General features: G+C 43.7%; 1 protein-coding gene across 2 annotated transcripts in view; it reads right to left on the bottom strand.

The window, feature by feature from the left end:
- Window positions 1–388: 388 nt before the first annotated feature.
- LOC129815521 (activin receptor type-1B) overlaps window positions 389–21655 on the bottom strand; it is a 32218-nt gene continuing 10951 nt past the window's right edge. The window contains exons 2-9 of one of the 2 annotated variants that reach the window (XM_055869420.1): window positions 10516–10761; window positions 8854–9120; window positions 8400–8630; window positions 8076–8243; window positions 7471–7627; window positions 7197–7321; window positions 5455–5585; window positions 389–4947 (exon numbers count right to left, since the gene is read on the bottom strand). In XM_055869420.1, the coding sequence (XP_055725395.1) occupies window positions 4822–4947; window positions 5455–5585; window positions 7197–7321; window positions 7471–7627; window positions 8076–8243; window positions 8400–8630; window positions 8854–9120; window positions 10516–10761 (1451 nt within the window). In that variant the 3' untranslated portion in view covers window positions 389–4821. Of the gene's footprint in view, window positions 4948–5454; window positions 5586–7196; window positions 7322–7470; window positions 7628–8075; window positions 8244–8399; window positions 8631–8853; window positions 9121–10515; window positions 10762–21655 lie in introns of those variants that run through there. The other variant, XM_055869421.1, reaches the window with a different exon arrangement.

Below are 21655 nucleotides of genomic sequence, written 5' to 3' on the forward strand. Positions count from 1 at the left end.
GTCAAAAAGCCACACCCGTCTCACTCATGTTAATTTCCAAATGAGAAAGTGTAGGCTATATAGAAATGTCTGCTTTAGGTATAATGCCGGGAGTCGCTTGTGGATTTGACGGCTCTAAAGCAGTTGCACCGCCGACCTCAAACTACTGCTATGCGGGTGTAGGCTAGTACCCTAAGTCAGGGTAATGACACTGCTGACCACACGAATCAGCAACGGTGGACGAAGCATTACAGGAAATAGACACATTAAACTAGAACTTTCCTTTTGATTTGAATGAGGGGTAGGAAGACATTAAGGTTGCATCTGAAAAACATTGGAAGATGCAGTATTATAAACCGTTTTTGCATTAGGTGTACATACTGGTGTGAGAAAATAAAAACAAACAATGTAGGAAGAGAGTTGTATTTATTACTATAGGCTATATAATATTACCTATATACATGATTGGATACTAGTCCTGAAAAGGTTTTCACTTGGTTTTAAAAGCTTATTTTGATTTCTTACCTGGGCGTTCTCATCATTCGTCACTTCATTAACTGGGTGGTTCGAGCACTGAATGCCGATTGGCTGACAGCCGTGATATATCAGACCGTATGACAAAACATTTATCTTTACTGCTCTAATTATGTTGGTAACCAGTTTATAATAGCAATAAGGCACCTCGGAGGTTTGTGGTATATTGCCAATATACCAGGGCTAAGGGCTGTATCCAGGAACTCTGCGGTGCGTCGTGCATAAGAACAGCCCTTAGCTTATTGGCCATATACCACACCTCGTGCCTTATTGCTTAAACACTCCATAGTGCAATACAACATTTCATCTTGTCATAATTCCCCTTAACAGTATGTGCTCAAAACAAGGCCATAGAGACACATCCCATCCATGGCCTATGACGTTTACATAGGTTCAATCCCCAACCAAGGACAGAAAATCTCAACTCACCTAACAGTACGTAGACAACACCCAGGTTCCATCTACCACTCACAGCCAAAAACATAAGCAACCACATTTTCAGGAAAAATATGCACATGTACACACGCCAAGTCCTCTTGGACATCACCCAAGAACTATAAACAAATAATATACAGTACAGGTGAGTGTCACATGGTCATAAACTAACACAAATTAAATCAAATAAATGCATCCAGGCCATACATATTTCCTGTGAAGTATCAGTAGTATTAATTTTACCACCAAAAAGTTTAACGACAATCTTCTTGTGCTACAGCCACACTAAATAAGCACTCTTTACAGAGGGTCTGGGCACTCCTCACTGTTACTTAGCTTTATGAAGAAATCTGTGAGAGGTATTTACCAATCACCAAATCTGAAGAACTGTGATTAAAATGCTTAATATATTATAAACACCGTCTGTTGTCACTGGTGTGATCTGCAGTAAAACAGTGAGGGGTGTTGAGGACAGTTTGGTTGAGGTGCCGTAGAGTGAGTAGTGCACACATTGGCCCTGCAGAGCCTTTTCTAGGAACTAACAATAAACTGGCAGGATTAAGAACACAAGGAAGGAGACTTCACGTCAGCAGTACCTTTTGAGTTTGTGCTCAACAAAAAATAAAGCGACAAATTTAACAGTACATATTATTTTCCTGAAAACAATACATGGTGAAAACAAGAATTGACAGATCAATCATCATCCATCATACAAACTATTTACAATTTGCATATCAAAGAGGTAATGTAGGTGGGGTATAATTTATGAATATGGAGCAGAATAGACTAAAAATCAAATACTGTTCTATAGTAATGGGAGACATCAAATAGGAGGGACTCAGTATGTGCTTTCAATGACTCAGTGTACAGTAGTGTTGCTTTGTAGATATTCCATTGGTTTATCATGGATGATTGACAGCACATATAAGCCTCTCCAATTGTCTCCCATCCAAGACCAGTAACCAGTGTAACTGTTGGCAAACATTCCAAAACATTATTAAAATATCAATGGAAACTCAAATAAAAAAAGGGTCATATATAGTCACACCTAAAAAAGTTATTGTATGTACAGTGATAATACTCGGTCAGGGAGAATATAACATGAGGGGAAACATACGAGGGGAAACATACATGGAGGTATTGTGATAAAAAAATAAAAAAATCATAACAGCAATTGATGTGAGTGTTTACAAAATGGCTACAATACAGTCCATCGTCATGAAATACCATTGAGCCAGGTGTTTGTATGGACCATTCCTGCCTCTAAGTAGGCAATAGGAGTTCCATTACAACAATGGATGTAGTAATGGGAAACATAGACTTAAAGAACCTATGTAAGCTGATCTCTCAGTGACTCACAGTCCACTGCTACCATAAATGATAGATAATATGACCCGATAAATGTGGAAGACTTGGTCCTGATCGATTTTAAAAACAATTTCTTAGTTTATATGTACAACAGAGAGATCCGTCTACAACTTGATCATTTCCACAAATGAGTGCCTTTTGCTTCCCTTTGATATTTTAAATAGAAATTGTGCACCAATATTGAATTTTAAAAGACTGTTATATTCAATGAAGTACCCTTTAATATAGACCACAGGGAGAATTCAATCAATAAGATTTTCTCTTAAAGTGCCAGCATTTTGAATTGTCCCTCCATGCACCCTCTGACTTCCAGGAAATGTCTTACCCACTTAAAACCTCTTAAGGATCGTACCACCCTTTTCCCCTTCCAATTTTCACCTAAAATGACATACCCAAATCTAACTGCCTATAGCTCAGGACCTGAAGCAATGATGTGCATATACTTGATACCATTTGAAAGGAAACACTTTGAAGTTTGTGGAAATGTGAAATTAGTGTAGGAGAATAAAACATTAGATATGGTAAAAGATAATACGAACAAAATAACATGCGATTTCAAAAATGTTTTTCTCCATCTTTGAAATGCAAGAGAAAGGCCATAATATAATATGGCAGTTTAGGTGCAATTTAGCAGTGAGTGTGCAACGTTTCAGATTGATCCAGTGAAGCATAGCAATACTGGACAATATTTTGTATCAAGTTTGCCCAAATGTGCCGAACTGGTCAATTGATACATTTTCAAGTAGATAACTATAGAGAACATTCAAAAATGACATGGTAATACAACATTTAAGTTTACACACTCCCAGGAATGTAATACATGATGGATCATTAGGTTATACACTAATTTTAGATCTAGATGGCTGGGCGGGGTGGGTGTGGAGCAGAGACAGTAGGGGTTCAAACTGTAGAACCCAGTTCCTACATTTTATCTCTGGGACCCTCAGGATGACAAATCAGCGCAAGATTACTGAATGTAAGTACATTATTTACCTTGAGGTGAATGTATCAGTTTTTTGTTGTGCACTCTCCTTAAACAATAGCATGGTATTTTTTTACTCTAATAGCTACTGTAAATTGGACAGTGCAGTTAGATTAACAAGAATTTAAACTTTCTGCCTATATAAGACATGTCTATGTCCTGGAAAGTTTACTGTTACTTACAACGTTATGCTGTCAACCGTCCCGGTATAGGGACACCGATCCCGTAGAGGTTTTTAACCTCAATATTGTTCCAAGTTTTTCACCATAATTGCAAAGCCCAGTTTAATTTTTTGCTTTGACAAAGTCATTTCTGAAGAATATTATATATTTTAAAATGTGATGATTCATTCTAAGGAAGAAAAAAAACTCGTTTTAATATGGTGGAACTCCGAACATCTAAGTCAAATCCTAGTGTAAAAGCAAGTGAGCAGGTTCTACTCTTTCTGGCCATTTTCTGGTGTTTTGTGGTGGAAAACTGAGTGGGTCAAGTATAACCTATCAACCATGTTACTCATAGATAGACAGGCTAAAATCTTTAAAAATATTTTAGTTGTTGTGAAGCTTGCATTCAATTGCCCCTCCCTGTTGCACACAATAAGCTTCCATTTCCCCTGTCACAAGAGGATTCATGGCTGATTTAAGAAGAAATAGTCTACCCTGTTAGTCAACCTAAATACTTTACTTAATTAGGCACATACTATAGTCTTTTTTTAAAATTTGATTTAACCTCGAGATGGGAAAACATGTTTTTTTATTAAGTTGAACATGTGCTCTTTATGACAGAATGTAAAAATGAGGTGAAATCAAACGTTTTTTCCCCCACCAAGTTAGATATCTCAAAAGGCACTGAATTGGTGGAATGACCCCTACACAGCATTCATAGAAAGACTTCACCTTCCCCTTATATATTCCCTGACAAAGAAAACAGTTAGACCTCTCCCAATATCGAGTCAACATGGCATGAATACAGTATAAAGACAAACAGAACAAAAATAAATTAATGTATAGGGTAAAACCATTAGTGTCCTTTGATAAGTCTTTAAGGAAAGTAAAAAAAAAAAAAAAAAAAGGTTTAGAATTAAATTACACATTCTGTTAATAAATACACAGTTGTATATATCCTGCCATTGAGATTAACATGGGCATTGTCAGTAGTAGTAGTAGTAGCAGTAATTGCGTTGGCAGCCATTTTAGTAGGAACAGAACGGGGAAGGGGGCTGCAGGGACAGAAGGGTGGGGTAGGTTGGGGACAGGGAAGGACAGGGGTTGGCAGGAGTTTTGGCTGAATAGGCGAGGTAGGGCTTGTCACAACTCAAACAGTGGTGGCTTTAAAAAGTCTGGCAGGAAAGTTTTTATATATAGTGTTCTTTTTACATTTTGCTTTTGTCATTGCATTCTTTTCTTTTGTTAGCTTGTGCGTTCATTGGAAAAGACACTGTCCCCCGCTCTTTCTCTCTCAGTATACTTTAGTGCGGGACAGGGTCCCTAGCGCTCTCCGCAGGTTTTTGGGACAGAACCATCTCAGACTTTGATGTCCTCCTGGACACTCAGCTGGGACAGGGTCTTCTTGATGCGCAGGGCGGTGAGGCGGGCAGCTCCATTGGCGTACCAACACTCCCTCATGATCTTCCCCATTACACGCAGGGCCTGGGGGGAGGGGGAGGGAGGAAAAGGAGAGATAAAGTAGAGTGTTATCTTAAAACTCTGGGATAATGTAGACCGTTATCTAAAGCTCTGTGATAATGTAGAGTGTCATCTAAAGCTCGGGGATAACGTAGAGTGTTATCTTAAAGCTCAGGGATAATGTAAAGTGTTATCTTAGGTTCTGGGGTAATGTAGTGTGTTATCTAGAGCTCTGGGATAAAGTAGGATTGAGCGAACGTGAAGAAAATTAGATTAGATAAAGTCATACATGCAAATATGGTGCAGATATGCACAGGGCTAAACAAGCTTATCAAAACCACCAATGCATCCCCAGAGAACAAGCCCGGCTAATGAATATACTTCATTTAAAATACACAAGTATACAATGTAATTCTTATAAGAAACCAGTGACACTTTCATATTAGTGAGCGACTGCTGTGCTATCATAATAGGATTGTTTGATTGACCTTAAAAGAGCATGCATTTCTATCTACATGTGTCCACCCCTACCTCGTAGCTCTGCCACCAGTTGGGCACGTTGGGCCGTAGTTTCTGGTCACACACCACCTTCCTCATCTCCTCTATGGAGGGGTCAGAGGGCACCAGATCATAGTAGGGCAGCTGGTACTCCTCATGGATACCTAGGGACAGAGGTCAAAGGTCAGGTAAGGCCCAGTTTCTAATTGATGATGAATTAAACTTTTAACTACATTGAGATAGAGATACTGTATGCATCGCAAATGACACCCTTTTCCCTATATCGTGCACTACTATAGGGAGTCCTATGGGCAATAAATAGGGCAGGATTCCCAACTGGCGTGCCGAATTCAGCACACAGGTGATTTTATCTGGTCCCAAGTTTTTGTATTTTTTATTGTTGGACATAAGACGGAAAACACCAGCAAATCAGCTTCAAGTTATTTTAATTTTGGAAATTGGTTCCAAAGTATTCCCACGCATAATAGAGATAAACACAGTGTACAAAACATTAAGAACAGCCCCCCATGTTGACCCCACACCTGTGTCAAGTTGTCTGGATGTCCTTCGGGTGGTGGACCATTCTTGATACACACAGGAAACTGTTGAGCATGAAAAACCCATCAGTGTTGTAGTTCTTTACACAAACCGGTGCGCCTGTCACCTACTACCATACCCTGTTCAAAGGCACTCAAATATTTTGTCTTGCACATTCACCCTCTGAATGGCACACATACACAACCCATGTCTGTTCTGCCTGCAGTTATGGAACCACTACCTGTCCCAGACCTGCTGTTTTCAACTCTTAATGATCGGCTATGAAAAGCCAACTGACATTTATTCCTGATTATTATTTGACCATGCTTGTCATTTATGAACATTTTGAACATCTTGGCTCTCTCTAATTCTCTCCTTCTCTCTTTCTTTCTCTCTCTCGGAGGAACTGAGCCCTAGGACCATACGTCAGGACTACCGGGCATGATGACTCCTTGCTGTCCCCAGTCCACCTGGCCTTGCTGCTGTCCCAGTTTCAACTGTTCTGCCTGCGGTTATGGAACCACTACCTGTCCCAGACCTGCTGTTTTCAACTCTTAATTATCGGCTATGAAAAGCCAACTGACATTTATTCCTGATTATTATTTGACCATGCTTGTCATTTATGAACATTTTGAACATCTTGGCCATGTTGTTATAATCTCCACCCGGCACAGCCAGAAGAGGACTGGCCACCCCTCACAGCCTGGTTCCTCTCTAGGTTTCGGCCTTTCTAGGGAGTTTTTCCTAGCCACCGTGCTTCTACACCTGCATTGCTTGCTGTTTGGGGTTTTAGGCTGGGTTTCTGTACAGCACTTTGAGATATTAGCTGATGTACGAAGGGCTATATAAAATAAACTTGATTGATTGATGTCTCAATTGTCTTAAGTTTAAAAAATATATATATATTTTACCTGTCTCCTCCCCGTCATCAACACTGATTGATGTGGATTTAACAAGTTAAATCAATAAGGGATCATATCTTTCACGTGGATTCACCTGGTCAGTCTATGTCATGTTTTGTACATTCAGTACATTGTACATAATCAAATATTATCTCCTTGGGCTTCTTGGGTCAATTTGCAGTCTACAAATTATTTGTAATTATGTTCCGGCCCTCTGACCATCCGCTCAAGAAAAAAAATTGTCCCGAGGCTGAATCTAGTTGATGATCCCTGATATAGCCAATAGGGTGCCAGTTGGAACCCAGCCAGAGTGTGCTGAGGAGGAGCCTGTCTGACCTCCAGCGTTGCAGCGGCGTGTGATCTCCCAGTACACCAGGCCCAGAGCGTAGATGTCTGCACACTTAAACGAATCAAAGTGCCTCATGTTGATGCTCTCATCCAGAACCTCAGGGGCCATGTACCTGACACAGAGAAAATAGGTCTTTGTAAGCTGGTCTATATCCCTGATAGGAGGTGGTATGTGTTGTGGGATGTGGGAGAGGGGGGGGTCAGTAGGTGAAGTTGAGAAATCAAGTACTTCTTAAGGTTGATGCTGTGTGTGTGTTTGTACCTCTTGGTGCCCACTCTCTGGTTGGGAGCGATGTCTATGGTGTCGGTGGTGGACTCGTGGCGCACTGCCAGCCCAAGGTCAGCGATGGCACATGTACTGTTCTTCTTCACCAGGATGTTCTTAGACTTGAGGTCCCGGTGGGCAATACCAGGCTTACCTAGAGGAAGGCAGAGAGAGTTAGACTACCTGACAATTACTGCATTCCTGGCAATCAATGGAACTTATGTAACATGTTCGTGTGAAACAGGCGTTTTATGATTTCCAATTCATTTAAATCAAACATTGATCATGGTTATCTGCAGGATACCACTGGCTTCCAATGACAGTCAACAACATTTCAAAAATGTTGAATGATGTTAATAACTGAACTATCAATAGATGCTTTACTTTAGAGGGGCTGCTATGCAAATCAAAAACTAGGCAGATCAATAACCCTGAACGGGAGTTTCCTATCAGCTAGGAAGCATGGCCTACATTCACTGTTTGCACAGGCCAGGAAAAGGTTGAGTAGGGAACAAATTGAAGAGCCCACAAGAATTAACACATACAGCAACATGCAATCCAGTTTGCACATGGGCACAAGTACAACACACTCACACACTCACCCTGCGTGCCCAGGATCTCCATGTGCAGGTGTGCCAGGCCGCTGGCAGCCGACAGTGCCAGTTTGATCATACCCTCGATGGTCACAGAGTAGCGGTTCAGGTAGTCAAACAGAGAGCCGTACTCGTGGTAGTCTGACACCAGCCATAGCTGCGTCCATGTGCCATTATCTATGAGAAACAGAGAGACTAAGTTTAGAGACCAATTGTTAGACCCCACACCAGCTAATATGAAAAAACTGACCTGAACACCAGAAAGCTACAAGAAGTGCTCTTCGAAGGGGAATATTTTTTATGTGGTGTCACACGACGACAGCCAGTGTTTACCTTTGTTGTCCGCGGCGATGAATCCCAGGATGTTCTCGTGGCGCAGCATGACAGTCTGGTAGATCTCAGCCTCCCGGAACCAGGAGCGCTCCTCTCTGGACGAGAAGATCTTCACTGCCACGTCTCCTCCTCGCCAGCGGCCCCGCCATACCTCTCCGAAACGCCCCTTCCCTATGATCTCCTGCAGCACGATGGTCCTGGCTACCGTCCGCTGGACAAACAGAGGGAGGCCTGCACAGAGACAGAGGAGGGAGAGGACCGAGACATACGGGACACAGAGACAAGGCAAAAAGAGAGAGAAATATACGGTCAGACAATGAATTACATTGCCTAATATCAACCACATTTCCCCCTATGGGTCTTCTTTATCTATGGAAGACATCATTACAGCTACAGTCACACATTTATTGAGATAGATCTGACCCCTAGAGAGCCCCAGCTGTGCTGTACTGACCGGATCCTGATCCAGAGGTGGACATGTCGTAGATGAGGTCCTGCAGGGTCTTGTCCTTGGCCATGTAGAGGTGGTCACAGGAGGGGTCCTCCACCTCCAACCTCTGCCTGTGGCTGTAGGCCCTCTGGTGGTACTGGAACAGGAACACAGCCATGATTAGCAGCACACACAGCAGGCAGACGGGCCCTGCGACCACTGCCACCAGCTCCACTGGACCCCATGTACCATCAGGGCCAAAGCCGCCCCCCAGGCCCGGTCGCAACGTCACTGAGAAAGAGGGAAGAGAGACAATGAGAATAAATACATATTTCACATTTAATTTACACTGAACAAAAATATAAAAACGCAACACATTACAATTTCAAAGATTTTACTGAGTTACAGTTCATATAAGGAAATCAGTCAATTTAAATAAATTCATTAGGCACCTAATCTATGGATTTCATATGACTGGGAATACAGATAAGTATCTGTGACCAACAGATGCATAAAAAAAGCTAGCAGTGTGGATCAGAAAACCAGTCAGTATTTGTTGTGACCACCATTTACCTCATGCAGCGCGATACATCTCCTTCGTATGGAGTTTATCAGGCTGTTGATTGTGGCCTGTGAAATGTTGTCACACTCCGCTTCAATGGCAGTGCGAAGTTGCTGGAACACGACGTCGTACACATCGATACAGAGCATCCCAAACAATGGATGACATGTCTGGTGATTATGCAGGCCATGGAAGAACTGGGACATTTTCAGCTTCCAGGAATTGTGTGCAGATCCTTGTGACATGGGTGATGGCTGTGCATTATCATGCTGAAACATGAGGTGATGGCGGCAGATGAATGGCAGGACAATGGCCCTCATGATCTCGTCACGGCATCTGTGCATTCAAATTGTCATCAATAAAATGCAATTGTGTTAGTTGTCGCCATACAAGACCGTGTTGAGGACAACAAGCACGCAGATGAGCTTCCCTGAGACGGTTTCTGACAGTCTGTGTAGAAATGATTTGGTTGTGCAAACTCAGTTTCCCAAATTATCCGGGTGGCTGTCTCAGACCATCCCGCAGGTGAAGAAACCTGATGTGGAGGTCCTGGGCAGGCGTGGTTACACGTGGTCTGCGGTTGTGAGGCTGGTTGGATGTACTGCCAAATTTTCTAAAACTACATTGTAGGCGGCTTATTCTCTGGCAACAGCTCTGGTGGACATTCCTGCAGTCAGCATGCCAATTGCATGCTCCCTCAAAACTTGGGACATCTGTGGCATTGTGTTCTGCAACAAAACTGCACATTGTACTGGGAAAATTTTATTGTACCCAGCACAAGTTGCACCTGTGTAATGAACATGCTGTTTAGTCAGCTTCTTGATATACCACACTTGTCAGGTGGATGGATTATATTGGCAAAGGAGAAATGCTCACTAACGGGGATGTAAACAAATTTGTGCACAACATTTGAGAGAAATAAGCTGTTTGTGCGTGTGGAACATTTTTGGGATCTTTTATTTCAGCTCATGAAATATGGGACCAACACTTTACATGTTGCATTTATATTTTTGTATATATTTAATGAGTAAACATAACCCAAATGCAACTCTGTGAACTATGTTTCAGACCCATGTCTTCTATGGCAGCAGATAGCCTATCCCTGTGGAATGTGTGGAGCTCACCAGAGGGAACTTTGAGGTTGAGGCTGTTGCAGTAGTTAGTGTAGCAGCAGTGTGTGTTGAGGAGGCCCTCAGCACTCAGGCAGTAGAAGGGCTGGCCCGGGGGTACCAGCTTGTCCCGGGTGATGCAGATACGAATGTGCTGCTCTTGGCCGTCGATGAAGGACGTGGAGGCCATGCAGGCCCCATCCGTCTCACACTGGGAGCCAGTCTTCTGACACTGGGCCGTGGTGCAGTTACACCACAAAGCTGCAAACAGAGAGAGACAGAGAGTATTTCAATATTTTGTAATTGCTTATTAAGTTGTGTCCAGCATTGACACAAGTGACATTTTTTCACTCCTCCACTGTATGAGATGCAAGTTCATATCCAGCAGAGGGCTCTCAAAGACAGTAGCAGTGCCACCAAGCATAGGACTACAGACAAACAGATTAAAAGGTGTGTTAATTACATTTTTCCTCCAAATGAAAACACCACGACAGCGTAACACCCCTACCCTACAGAAGTGATTCATCCCAGAAACAGTGTATCAACTGTAAATCAAAATGCACGACATCTTCAAAAGACACGTTCGGTGGCGGGCCACGAAACAATTGTGGCCATTTTATATGTCTCTGCCATTTATATTCTTGGATGGAGGGGCCTCCCGAGTGGTGTAGCGGTCTAAGGCACTGCATTTCAGTGCTTGAGGCGTCACTACAGACCCGTGTTCGATCCCAGGTTCTGTCACAACAGGCTGTGACCGGGTGTCCCATAGGGCAGTGCACAGTTGGCCCAGCGTCGTTCGGGTTACGGGAGGGGGCTTTACCTGGCTCATAGCGCTATTGCGGCAGACCGGGTGCCTGCAGGCTGACTTCGGTCATCAGTTGGACAGTGTTTCCTCCGACACATTGGTGCGGGGTGGGTGGGTGTTAAGGAGCATGGCTTGGCGGGTCATGTTTCGGAGGACGCATGACTCAAACTGTGCCTCTCCCGGGCCCATTTGGGCAGGCCGTGTAAGAGTTATTTTTTTTGGGGTCCTCTAATAGCGTAAAAATAATATTGAGCTGCACCCCCTTTTGCCCTCAGAACAGCCTCAATTCGTCGAGCCATGGACTCTACAAGGTGTTGAAAGCGTTCCACAGGGATCCTGACCCATGTTGACTCCAATGCTTCCCACAGTTGTCAAGTTGGCTGGATGTCATTTGGGTGGTGGACCATTCTTGATACACACAGGGAACTCGAGTGTGAAAAACCCAACAGCAGTGCAGTTCTTGACACACTCAAAGCTACTACCATACCCCGTTCAAAGGCACTCAAATCCTTTGTCTTGCCCTTTTAACCCTCAATGACACACATACACAATCCATGTCCTAATTGTCTCAAGGCTTTAAAAATCGTTCTTTAACCCGTCTCCTCCCCTTCATCTATACTGATTTAAAGTGGATTTAACAAGTGACATCAATAAGGGGTCATAGCTTTCACTTGGTCAGTTTAGGTTATGGATAGGGCAGGTGTTCGTAATGTTTTGTACACTCAGTGCATCTTGATTAGATAAGTATTCAACCCACTGAGTCAATATGTGTTTTTGGATAAGTCTAAGAGGTTTGCATACCTGGATAGTACATGATTTGCACATTATTTTTATTAATTCAAGCTCTGTCAAGTTGGTTGTTGATCATTGCTAGACAGCCATTTAAGTCTTGCCGTAGATTTTCATGCCGATTTTAGTCAAAACTAACTAGGACCCTTAGGAACATTCAATGTAGTCTTGGTAAGCAACTCCAGTGTATATTTGGTCTTGTGTTTTAGGCTTTTGTTCTGCTGAAAGGTGAATTTGTCTCCCATTGTCTGTTGGACAGTAGACAGAACCAGGTTTTCCTCTAGGACTTTGTCTGTGCTTAGCTCTATCAGGCTACATTTCTTTTAAATCCTAAATACCTCCCCAGTCCTTGTCGATGACGAGCATACCCATAACATGATGCAGCCACCACGCTTGAAAATACTGTATGAAGAGTGGTACTAAGTGACGTGTTGTGTTCAGGACAAAAAGTTAATTCCTTTGCCACATTTTTTTTTTGCAGTATTACTTTAGTGTCTTATTGCAAACAGGATGCTTGTTTTGGAATAATTTCACCATGCTCAAAGGGATATTCAGTGCCAGTATATATTTTTTACTCATCTATCAATAGGTGCCCTTCTTTGTGAGGCATTGGGCAAACTCCCTGGTCTTTGTTGTTGAACAACCATTAATGGCCACAGACTAAAACAAAATTTTACTCACATACTTATTTAGGCTTGCCATTACAAAGGGGTTGAATACTTGACTCAAGACATTTCAGTTTTGTAAAAAATTCTAAAAACAAAATTCCCCTTTGACATTATGGGATAGTGTGTAGATCACAACATCTCAATCCAATTTAAATTCAGGGTGTAACAAAAAAATGTGGAAAAAGTCCAGGTGTGTCAACTTGACTGGTACTGTATGTATGTATGTATGTATGTATGTATGCATGCATGTATGCATGCATGTATGCATGTATAGTACCAGTCAAGTTGACACTCATTCAAGGGTTTTTCTTAATTTCTTACTATATGGTAGAATAATAGAGAAGACATCAAAACTATGAAACAACACATATGAAACAATGTTGTAACCAAAGTGTTAACCAAATCAAAATATATATATCCGCTAAAATGGATGGCACTGTGATACTTTACTCAGCAAAATGGATGCTATTTTGTAAATGACATCGCCGAAGTCAAGGATCGGTAGGATAGTCAGTTTTATGAGGGTATGTTTGGCGGCATGAGTGAAGGAGGCTTTGTTGCAAAATAGGAAGCCAATTCTAGATTTAATTTTGGATTGCTTAAAGTGAGTCGAGGGAGAGTTTACAGTCTAACCAGAAACCTAGGAATTTGTAGTTGTCCACATATTCTAAGTCAGAACCATCCAGAGTAGTGATGCCAGTCGGGCGGGCAGATGCGGGCAGCAAATCGGTTGAAGAGCATGCACTTAGTTTTACTAGCATTTAAAAGCAGTTGGAGGCCACGGAAGGTGTGTTGTATGGCGTTGAAGCTCGTTTGGAGGTTTGTTAGCAGTGTCCAAAGAAGGGCCAGATGTATACAGAATGGTGTCGTCTGTGTAGAGGTGGATCTGAGAATCACCTGCAGCATGAGTGACATCATTGATATATACAGAGAAAAGAATCAGCCCGAGAATTGAACCTTGGGGCACCCACATAGAGACTGCCAGAGGTCCGGACAGCAGGCCATCCGATTTGACACACTGAACTCTATCAGAGAAGTAGTTGGTGAACCAGGCGAGGCAATCATTAGAGAAATCAAGGCTGTTGAGTCTGCCAATAAGAATGTTGTGATTGACAGTCGAAAGCCTTAGCCAGGTCGATGAATACGGCTGCACAGTAATGTCTCTTATCGATGGAGGTTATGATATCGTTTAGGACCTTGAGCGTGGCTGAGGTGCACCCATGACCAGCTCGGAAACCAGATTGCATAGTGGAGAAGGTACGGTGGGATTCGAAATGGTCGGTGATCTGTTTATTAACTTGGCTTTCAAAGATTTTAGAAGGTGGATATAGGTCTATAACAGTTTGGGTCTAGAGTGTCTCCCCCTTTGAAGAGGGGGATGACCACGGCAGCTTTACAATCTTTGGGGATCTCAAACGATACAAAAGAGAGGTTGAATAGGCTAATAATAGGGGTTGCAACAATTGCGGCAGATCATTTTAGGAAGAGAGAGGGTCCAGATTGTCTAGCCTAGCTGATTTGTAGGGATCCAGATTTTGCAGTTCTTTCAGAACATCAGCTGTCTGGATTTGGATGAAGGAGAATGATTTTGTGCTGGTCAAGGGCAGTCAAGTCTGGGGTGAAACAAGGGCTATATCTGTTCTTAGTTCTACATTTTTTGAATGGGGCATGCTTATTTAAGATGGAGAGAAAAGAGCTATTGAAGAGAAACCAGGCATCTACTGACGGGATGAGGTCAATATCCTTCCAGGATACCCGGGCCAGGTCGATTAGAAAGGCCTGCTTGCTGAAGTGTTTTAGGGAGCGTTTGACAGTGATGAGGGGTGGTCGTTTGACTGCGGACCCAGTATGCACGCATGCAATGAGGCAGTGATCACTGTGATCCTGGTTGAAGACAGCAGAGGTGTATTTAGAGGGCAGGTTGGTCAGGATGATATCTAAGAGGGTGCCCATGGTTACAGATTTAGGGTTGTACCTGGTAGGTTCCTAAATGATTGTGTTAGATTGAGGGCATCTAGCTTAGATTGTAGGACGGCCTGGGTGTTAAGCATGTCCCAGTTTAGGTCACCTAACAGTATGAACTCTGAAGATGGATGGGGAACAATCAATTCACATATGGTGTCCAGGGCACAGCTGGGGGCCAAGGGGGGTCTATAATAAGTGGCAAAAGTGAGCAACTTGTTCTAGAAAGGTGGATTTTTAAAGTAGAAGCTCGAATTGTTTGGGCACAGACCTGGATAGTATGACAGAACTCTGCAGGCTAACTCCTCCCCGTTTGACAGTTCTATCTTGTCGGAAAATGTTTTAGTTTGGGATGGAAATTTCAGGATTTTTGGTGGCCTTCCAAAGCCAGGATTCAGACACGGCTAGGACATCCAGGTTAACCTCTAACACCAGAAAAACAAAGGAGGAGTAGGATAAGAGTACGGCTAAAGGAACTGGTCGTCTAGTGCGTTTGGAACGGAGAGTAAAAGGAGCAGGTTTCTGGGTGCGGAAGAATAGATTCAAGGCATAATGTACAGACAAGGGTATGGTAGGATGTGAGTACAGTGGAGGTAGGCCTAGGCAATGAGTGACGATGAGAGGTTTTGTCTCTAGAGGCATCATTCAAGCCAGGTGCGGTCACCGCATGTGTGGGGGGTGGAACAGAAGGGCTAGCTAAGGCATATTGAGCAGTGCTGTAGGCTCTACAGTGAAATAAGACCAAAATGACTCACCAAAACAACAATAGACGAGGCATATTGACATTAGGGAGAGGCATATGTAGCCGAGTGATCATAGGGTCCAGTGAGTAGCTAGGCGAGCTGGAGGCACGGCAATTCAGACAGCTAGCATGCCGGGGCTAGCAGATGGGCCTCAGGGGGACGTCGCAGAGTCTGAAACCCCCTTGGACGGTTAGGTCTGCATACCAGTCGTGATGGATCGTCGGGGCTCCGTGTTGGCAGCAAAGTGTTCAGGCCAATTGGCAAAAGAGGTAATTGAAGCCCAGGGATTGCTTGATGGAATCTCTTCTGCTAGCCGGGAGATGGGCCTAGTTCGAGGCTAGCTCCAGGCTAACTGCTGCTTGCTTCGGGACAGAGACGTTAGACAGGAGTAGCCACTCGGATAGCAGCTAACTAGCTGCGATGATCCGGAGTAAAAGGTGCAGAGCTTGCGGTAGGAATCCAGAGAAATGGTAGAGAAAAGCAGTCCGATATGGTCTGGGTAGATATCGCGCTGTGCAGGCTGGCAGGACTTGCCCGGGCAGAGGCTGGCAGTCCGCGTTAACGGTGATGACCGCTAGCAGTGGCTAACTGACTACTAGTTAGTAGCTAGTTAGCTGGCTAGCTTCTGAAGAAGGGGGTTCTGGTTCAAATGTGTGTAAATAGCAGATCCATACCACATTGGGTGAGGCGGTTGCAGGAGAGTATGTTCCGTCCGTAGCTGGAAAATGAGATGTGTATATATATATATATATATATATATACACACATATACATACATACACACACACACACACACACACACAGCTCAAAAAAATAAAGGGAACACTAAAATAACACATCCTAGATCTGAATGAAATATTCTTATTAAATACTTTTTTCTTTTCATAGTTGAATGTGCTGACAACAAAATCACACAAAAATGATCAATGGAAATCAAATGTATCAACCCATGGAGGTCTGGATTTGGAGTCACACTCAAAATTAAAAAGTGGAAAACCACACTACAGGCTGATCCAACTTTGATGTAATGTCCTTAGAACAAGTCAAAATGAGGCTCAGTAGTGTGTGTGGCCTCCACGTGCCTGTATGACCTCCCTACAACGCCTGGGCATGCTCCTGATGAGGTGGCGGATGGTCTCCTGAGGGATCTCCTCCCAGACCTGGACTAAAGCATCCGCCAACTCCTGGACAGTCTGTGGTGCAACGTGGCGTTGGTGGATGGAGCGAGACATGATGTCCCAGATGTGCTCAATTGGATTCAGGTCTGGGGAACGGGCGGGCCAGTCCATAGCATCAATGCCTTCCTCTTGCAGGAACTGCTGACACACTCCAGCCACATGAGTTCTAGCATTGTCTTGCATTAGGAGGAACCCAGGGCCAACCGCACCAGCATATGGTCTCACAAGGGGTATGAGGATCTCATCTCGGTACCTAATGGCAGTCAGGCTACCTCTGGCGAGCACATGGAGGGCTGTGCGGCCCCCCAAAGAAATGCCACCCCACACCATGACTGACCCACCGCCAAACCGGTCATGCTGGAGGATGGTGCAGGCAGCAGAACGTTCTCCACAGCGTCTCCAGACTGTCACGTCTGTCACATGTGCTCAGTGTGAACCTGCTTTCATCTGTGGAGAGCACAGGGCACCAGTGGCGAATTTGCCAATCTTGGTGTTCTCTGGCAAATGCCAAACGTCCTGCACGGTGTTGGGCTGTAAGCACAACCCCCACCTGTGGACGTCGGGCCCTCATACCACCCTCATGGAGTCTGTTTCTGACCGTTTGAGCAGACACATGCACATTTGTGGTCTGCTGGAGGTCATTTTGCAGGGCTCTGGCAGTGCTCCTCCTGCTCCTCCTTGCACAAAGGCGGAGGTAGCGGTCCTGCTGCTGGGTTGTTGACCTCTTACGGCCTCCTCCACATCTCCTGATGTACTGGCCTGTCTCCTGGTAGCGCCTCCATGCTCTGGACACTACGCTGAGACACATCAAACCTTCTTGCCACAGCTCACATTGATGTGCCATCCTGGATGAGCTGCACTACCTGAGCCACTTGTGTGGGTTGTAGACTCCGTCTCATGCTACCATTAGAGTGAAAGCACCGCCAGCATTCAAAAGTGACCAAAACATCAGCCAGGAAGCATAGGAACTGAGAAGTGGTCTGTGGTCACCACCTGCAGAACCACTCCTTTATTGGGGGTGTCTTGCTAATTGCCTATAATTTCCACCTGTTGTCTATTCCATTTGCACAACAGCATGTGGAATTTATTGTCAATCAGTGTTGCTTCCTAAGTGGACAGTTTGATTTCACAGAAGTGTGATTGACTTGGAGTTACATTGTGTTGTTTAAGTGTTCCCTTTATTTATTTGAGCAGTATATATATATATAATACATACCACACACAATAGTGGGGAGAACAAGTATTTGATAAACTGCAAAATCGGCAGTGTTTCCTACGTACAAGCATGTAGAGGTCTGTAATTTTTATCATAGGTACAATTCAACTGTGAGAGACGGAATCTAAAACAAAAATACAGAAAATCACATTGTACGATTAAGTAATTAATTTTCATTTTATTGCATGACATAAATATTTGATCACCTACCAACCAGTAAGAATTCCGGCTCTCACAGACCACAGTCTCAAAGTAAACCATTAATAACACACTACGCCGTCATGGATTAAAATCCTGCAGCGCACGCAAGGTCCCCCTGCTCAAGCCAGCGCATGTCCAGGCCCGTCTGAAGTTTGCCAATGACCATCTGGATGATCCAGAGGAGGAATGGGAGAAGGTCATGTGGTCTGATGAGACAAAAGTAGAGCTTTTTGGTCTAAACGCCACTCGCCGTGTTTGGAGGAAGAAGAAGGATGAGTACAACCCCAAGAACACCATCCCAACCGAGAAGCATGGAGGTGGAAACATCATTCTTTGGGGATGCTTTTCTGCAAAGGGGACAGGACGACTGCACCGTATTGAGGGGAGGATGGATGGGGCCATGTATCGCGAGATCTTGGCCAACAACCTCCTTCCGTCAGTAAGAGCATTGAAGATGGGTCGTGGCTGGGTCTTCCAAAAATGACAACGACCCGAAACACACAGCCAGGGCAACTAAGGAGTGGCTCCGTAGGAAGCATCTCAAGGTCCTGGAGTGGCCTAGCCAGTCTCCAGACCTGAACCCAATAGAACATCTTTGGAGGGAGCTGAAAGTCCGTATTGCCCAGAGACAGCCCCGAAACCTGAAGGATCTGGAGAAGGTCTGTATGGAGGAGTGGGCCAAAATCCCTGCTGCAGTGTGTGCAAACCTGGTCAAGAACTACAGGAAACGTATGATCTCTGTAATTGCAAACAAAGGTTTCTGTACCAAATATTAAGTTCTGCTTTTCTGATGTATCAAATACTTATGTCATGCAATAAAATGCAAATTAATTACTTAAAAATCATACAATGTGATTATCTGGATTTTTGTTTTAGATTATCTCTCACAGTTGAAGTGTACCTATGATAAAAAATTACAGACCTCTACATGCTTTGTAAGTAGGAAAACCTGCAAAATCGTCAGTGTTTCAAATACTTGTTCTCCACTATGTATGTATGTATGTATGTATGTATGTATGTATGTATGTATGTATGTATGTATGTATGTGTGTATGTATATGTATGTATGTGTATATGTATGTATGTGTATATGTATGTATATGTATATGTATGTATGTATATATGAAGAAAAACGATATATACAAGGGACGGGACAAGACAATCAAAACAGACATCCCCACTGCTACAACATCTTGGATATGATGACAGCTTTGCACACTTAGCATTCTGTCAACCAGCTTCATCTGGAATGCTTTCCAATAGTCTTGAAGGACTTTCCACATATGCTGAGTACTTGTTGGCTGCTTTTCCTTCACTCTGCAGTCCAACTCATCCCAAACCATCTCAATAGGGTTGAGGTCAGGTGATTGTGGAGGCCAGGTCATCTGATGCAGCACTGTCACTCGCCTTCTTGGTCAAATAGCCCTTACACAGCCTGGAGGTGTGTTGGGTCAGTGTCCTGTTGAAAAACAAATTATAGTCCCACTAAGCGCAAACAAGATGGGATGGCTTATCGCTGCAGAATGCAAAATTACTGTAGTCCTCAGAGTAGACTGCTATGGTTCTTTTGCTCCTGCATGCGTTGGAGCATGTGCAAAGGGGAGTTCCTTCTAGTAGGTCACACCTGCAGAATTGTGTGGTCTGGTAGACCATACTCCTCCTGAATGCCTTCGAGCCTCTGCACAGCTGGGATGGAGTGTCCGAAGTGGGTGACAACCTACAACCCTCTGACTCCAGGCCATCATGCACAACAAGTTGCAGTGTGTGTGCACTCCAACTGAGGTCTGGCATGTCCACTAGCCGCATCCCTTTACCATGTTTGCACCACTAGCACCAGTATCACAGTCTCAACGTCAATAGCCCACACCTGTAACATCTAAAGGAAGAGGTTGCCGATGTATTCTCCTGTGTGGGATCTGGTCATGGCTTTGACATTAAAGACTACCTGGACTGTGTTTCAGTCCTTGAAGTGAACAGTTAAACTCAGAGCTTCTGTGGACTCCAACCAGAAATCTGTTGTGAATGCTATACTGTTGCCATCATTTTCAAATGGACAGAACTAGTTTTAAATCTTCTCCACTACCTTGCTATGTACTTGAATCCGCTTTTCTGTGTGATAAAATATATTTGACTTTAGAGTGCATCTGGGTTCTGCTTCAGTCAGCAGCCCCCGAAATCAAACACCTTCAACCACGATGAATGGTTGGACGTCTATGGCTATCATCTCCTTCACCTTTTGTTCATGTTTTTTTGCCTTAGGATCTGAAGGCCCCTCCATTTCTGTGTTTTGTCAAAGATATGTAGCAGGGTGAGCTGCAGTGTTGCTGGGGAAGAAGTTATTCTCTGTGCATTTGTCCCTGTGTCTCTCCGTAGGCATTGTTGCGTCTCAGTTTCAGGTGAGCCTACAAATTGCTTGTGTTCTTGGGGGGGGGGGGGGGGGGGGGGGGGGGTCGTGTTTCGGAGGATGCATGGCTCTAGACCTTCGCATCTCACGAGTCCGTACGGGAGCTGCAGCGATGGGACAAGACCGTAACTACCAATTGGATATCATGAAATTGGGGAGAAAAAGTAAAGTACAACTATTTTGCATTATTATTAACTTGTAGTTTTTACAAAATGAGGGCATTGCTGTTTGCTTATTGTCATTCAGTGTATTCCAAAATTTGATAAATACTACATGTGTACACATTATTAATGAAACATGATTCATGGAAGTGGATAATTAAATACAGTAGGCAAAATACAGATAGATTGCTAGATATAATACTTCTAATTGATTAGGCAAGATTTGCATATGTGCCCTAAAAAGGTTAGGAGATTCCAACAAAACATTTACCTAGGCTCTGAAGAATAAGCTGCCTCATGCTAGCCAGCTGGACATCAACATACATGTACTTAGCTATGTTTTCATCAATTGTAGGGTTGTAGCCACTGATTTCTGGTAGTTGTCACTTGAAAAAAATAATAATAATCAAAATCAAAAAATTTGCTGCTGGCACAACGCTGCCTCTCGGCTTCAAGCATTGCCTGAGTGAACGGCGTCAAGTACCTCCACACAACTAGCTAGCTGGCTAGCGCTCGTCATGGAAATGGGGGGCCAAAACATGAATTTGGGCCAGTCCCTGGCCTGAGAAATGACAACCCATACATCAAAATGTAGCAATGAAGCGCTACTTTGTAAACTTCTGTGTTTTTTCAGTGTCTCTGAAAACATTTTTCGCAATGAGCACATATAACAAACCAGATTTGGCAGGTTGAGGTTTCTTAGCACGGCAATTGCTTTACACCCTACTATGACACTTCACGGAACAGTATATGGTCAGTGCACATTTTTGGCACTTTATTGAGCTGGCAAGCTTATATTTACTGAGCACTCACCATAGTTCGTCACTCTCCTCTCCTACTGGTGTAGTTACGTTGGGTGTCCAGTCTTGCTGTAGCGCGCCAAGGCAAGATAGGCGAATAGCCATGTAAAGAGTGCCAGCGCCTTCTTCAAGACATAATAATGAAATTGAACAATAAAAAAGTCAAATTCTATAAAGAACAGCTTTTTTGAGCGTTTTCTTCACATTTTACGCCGGTCCTTTTCGGTG

The sequence above is a fragment of the Salvelinus fontinalis genome, chromosome 18, assembly GCF_029448725.1.
Source record: "Salvelinus fontinalis isolate EN_2023a chromosome 18, ASM2944872v1, whole genome shotgun sequence".
Lineage (NCBI taxonomy): Eukaryota > Metazoa > Chordata > Actinopteri > Salmoniformes > Salmonidae > Salvelinus > Salvelinus fontinalis.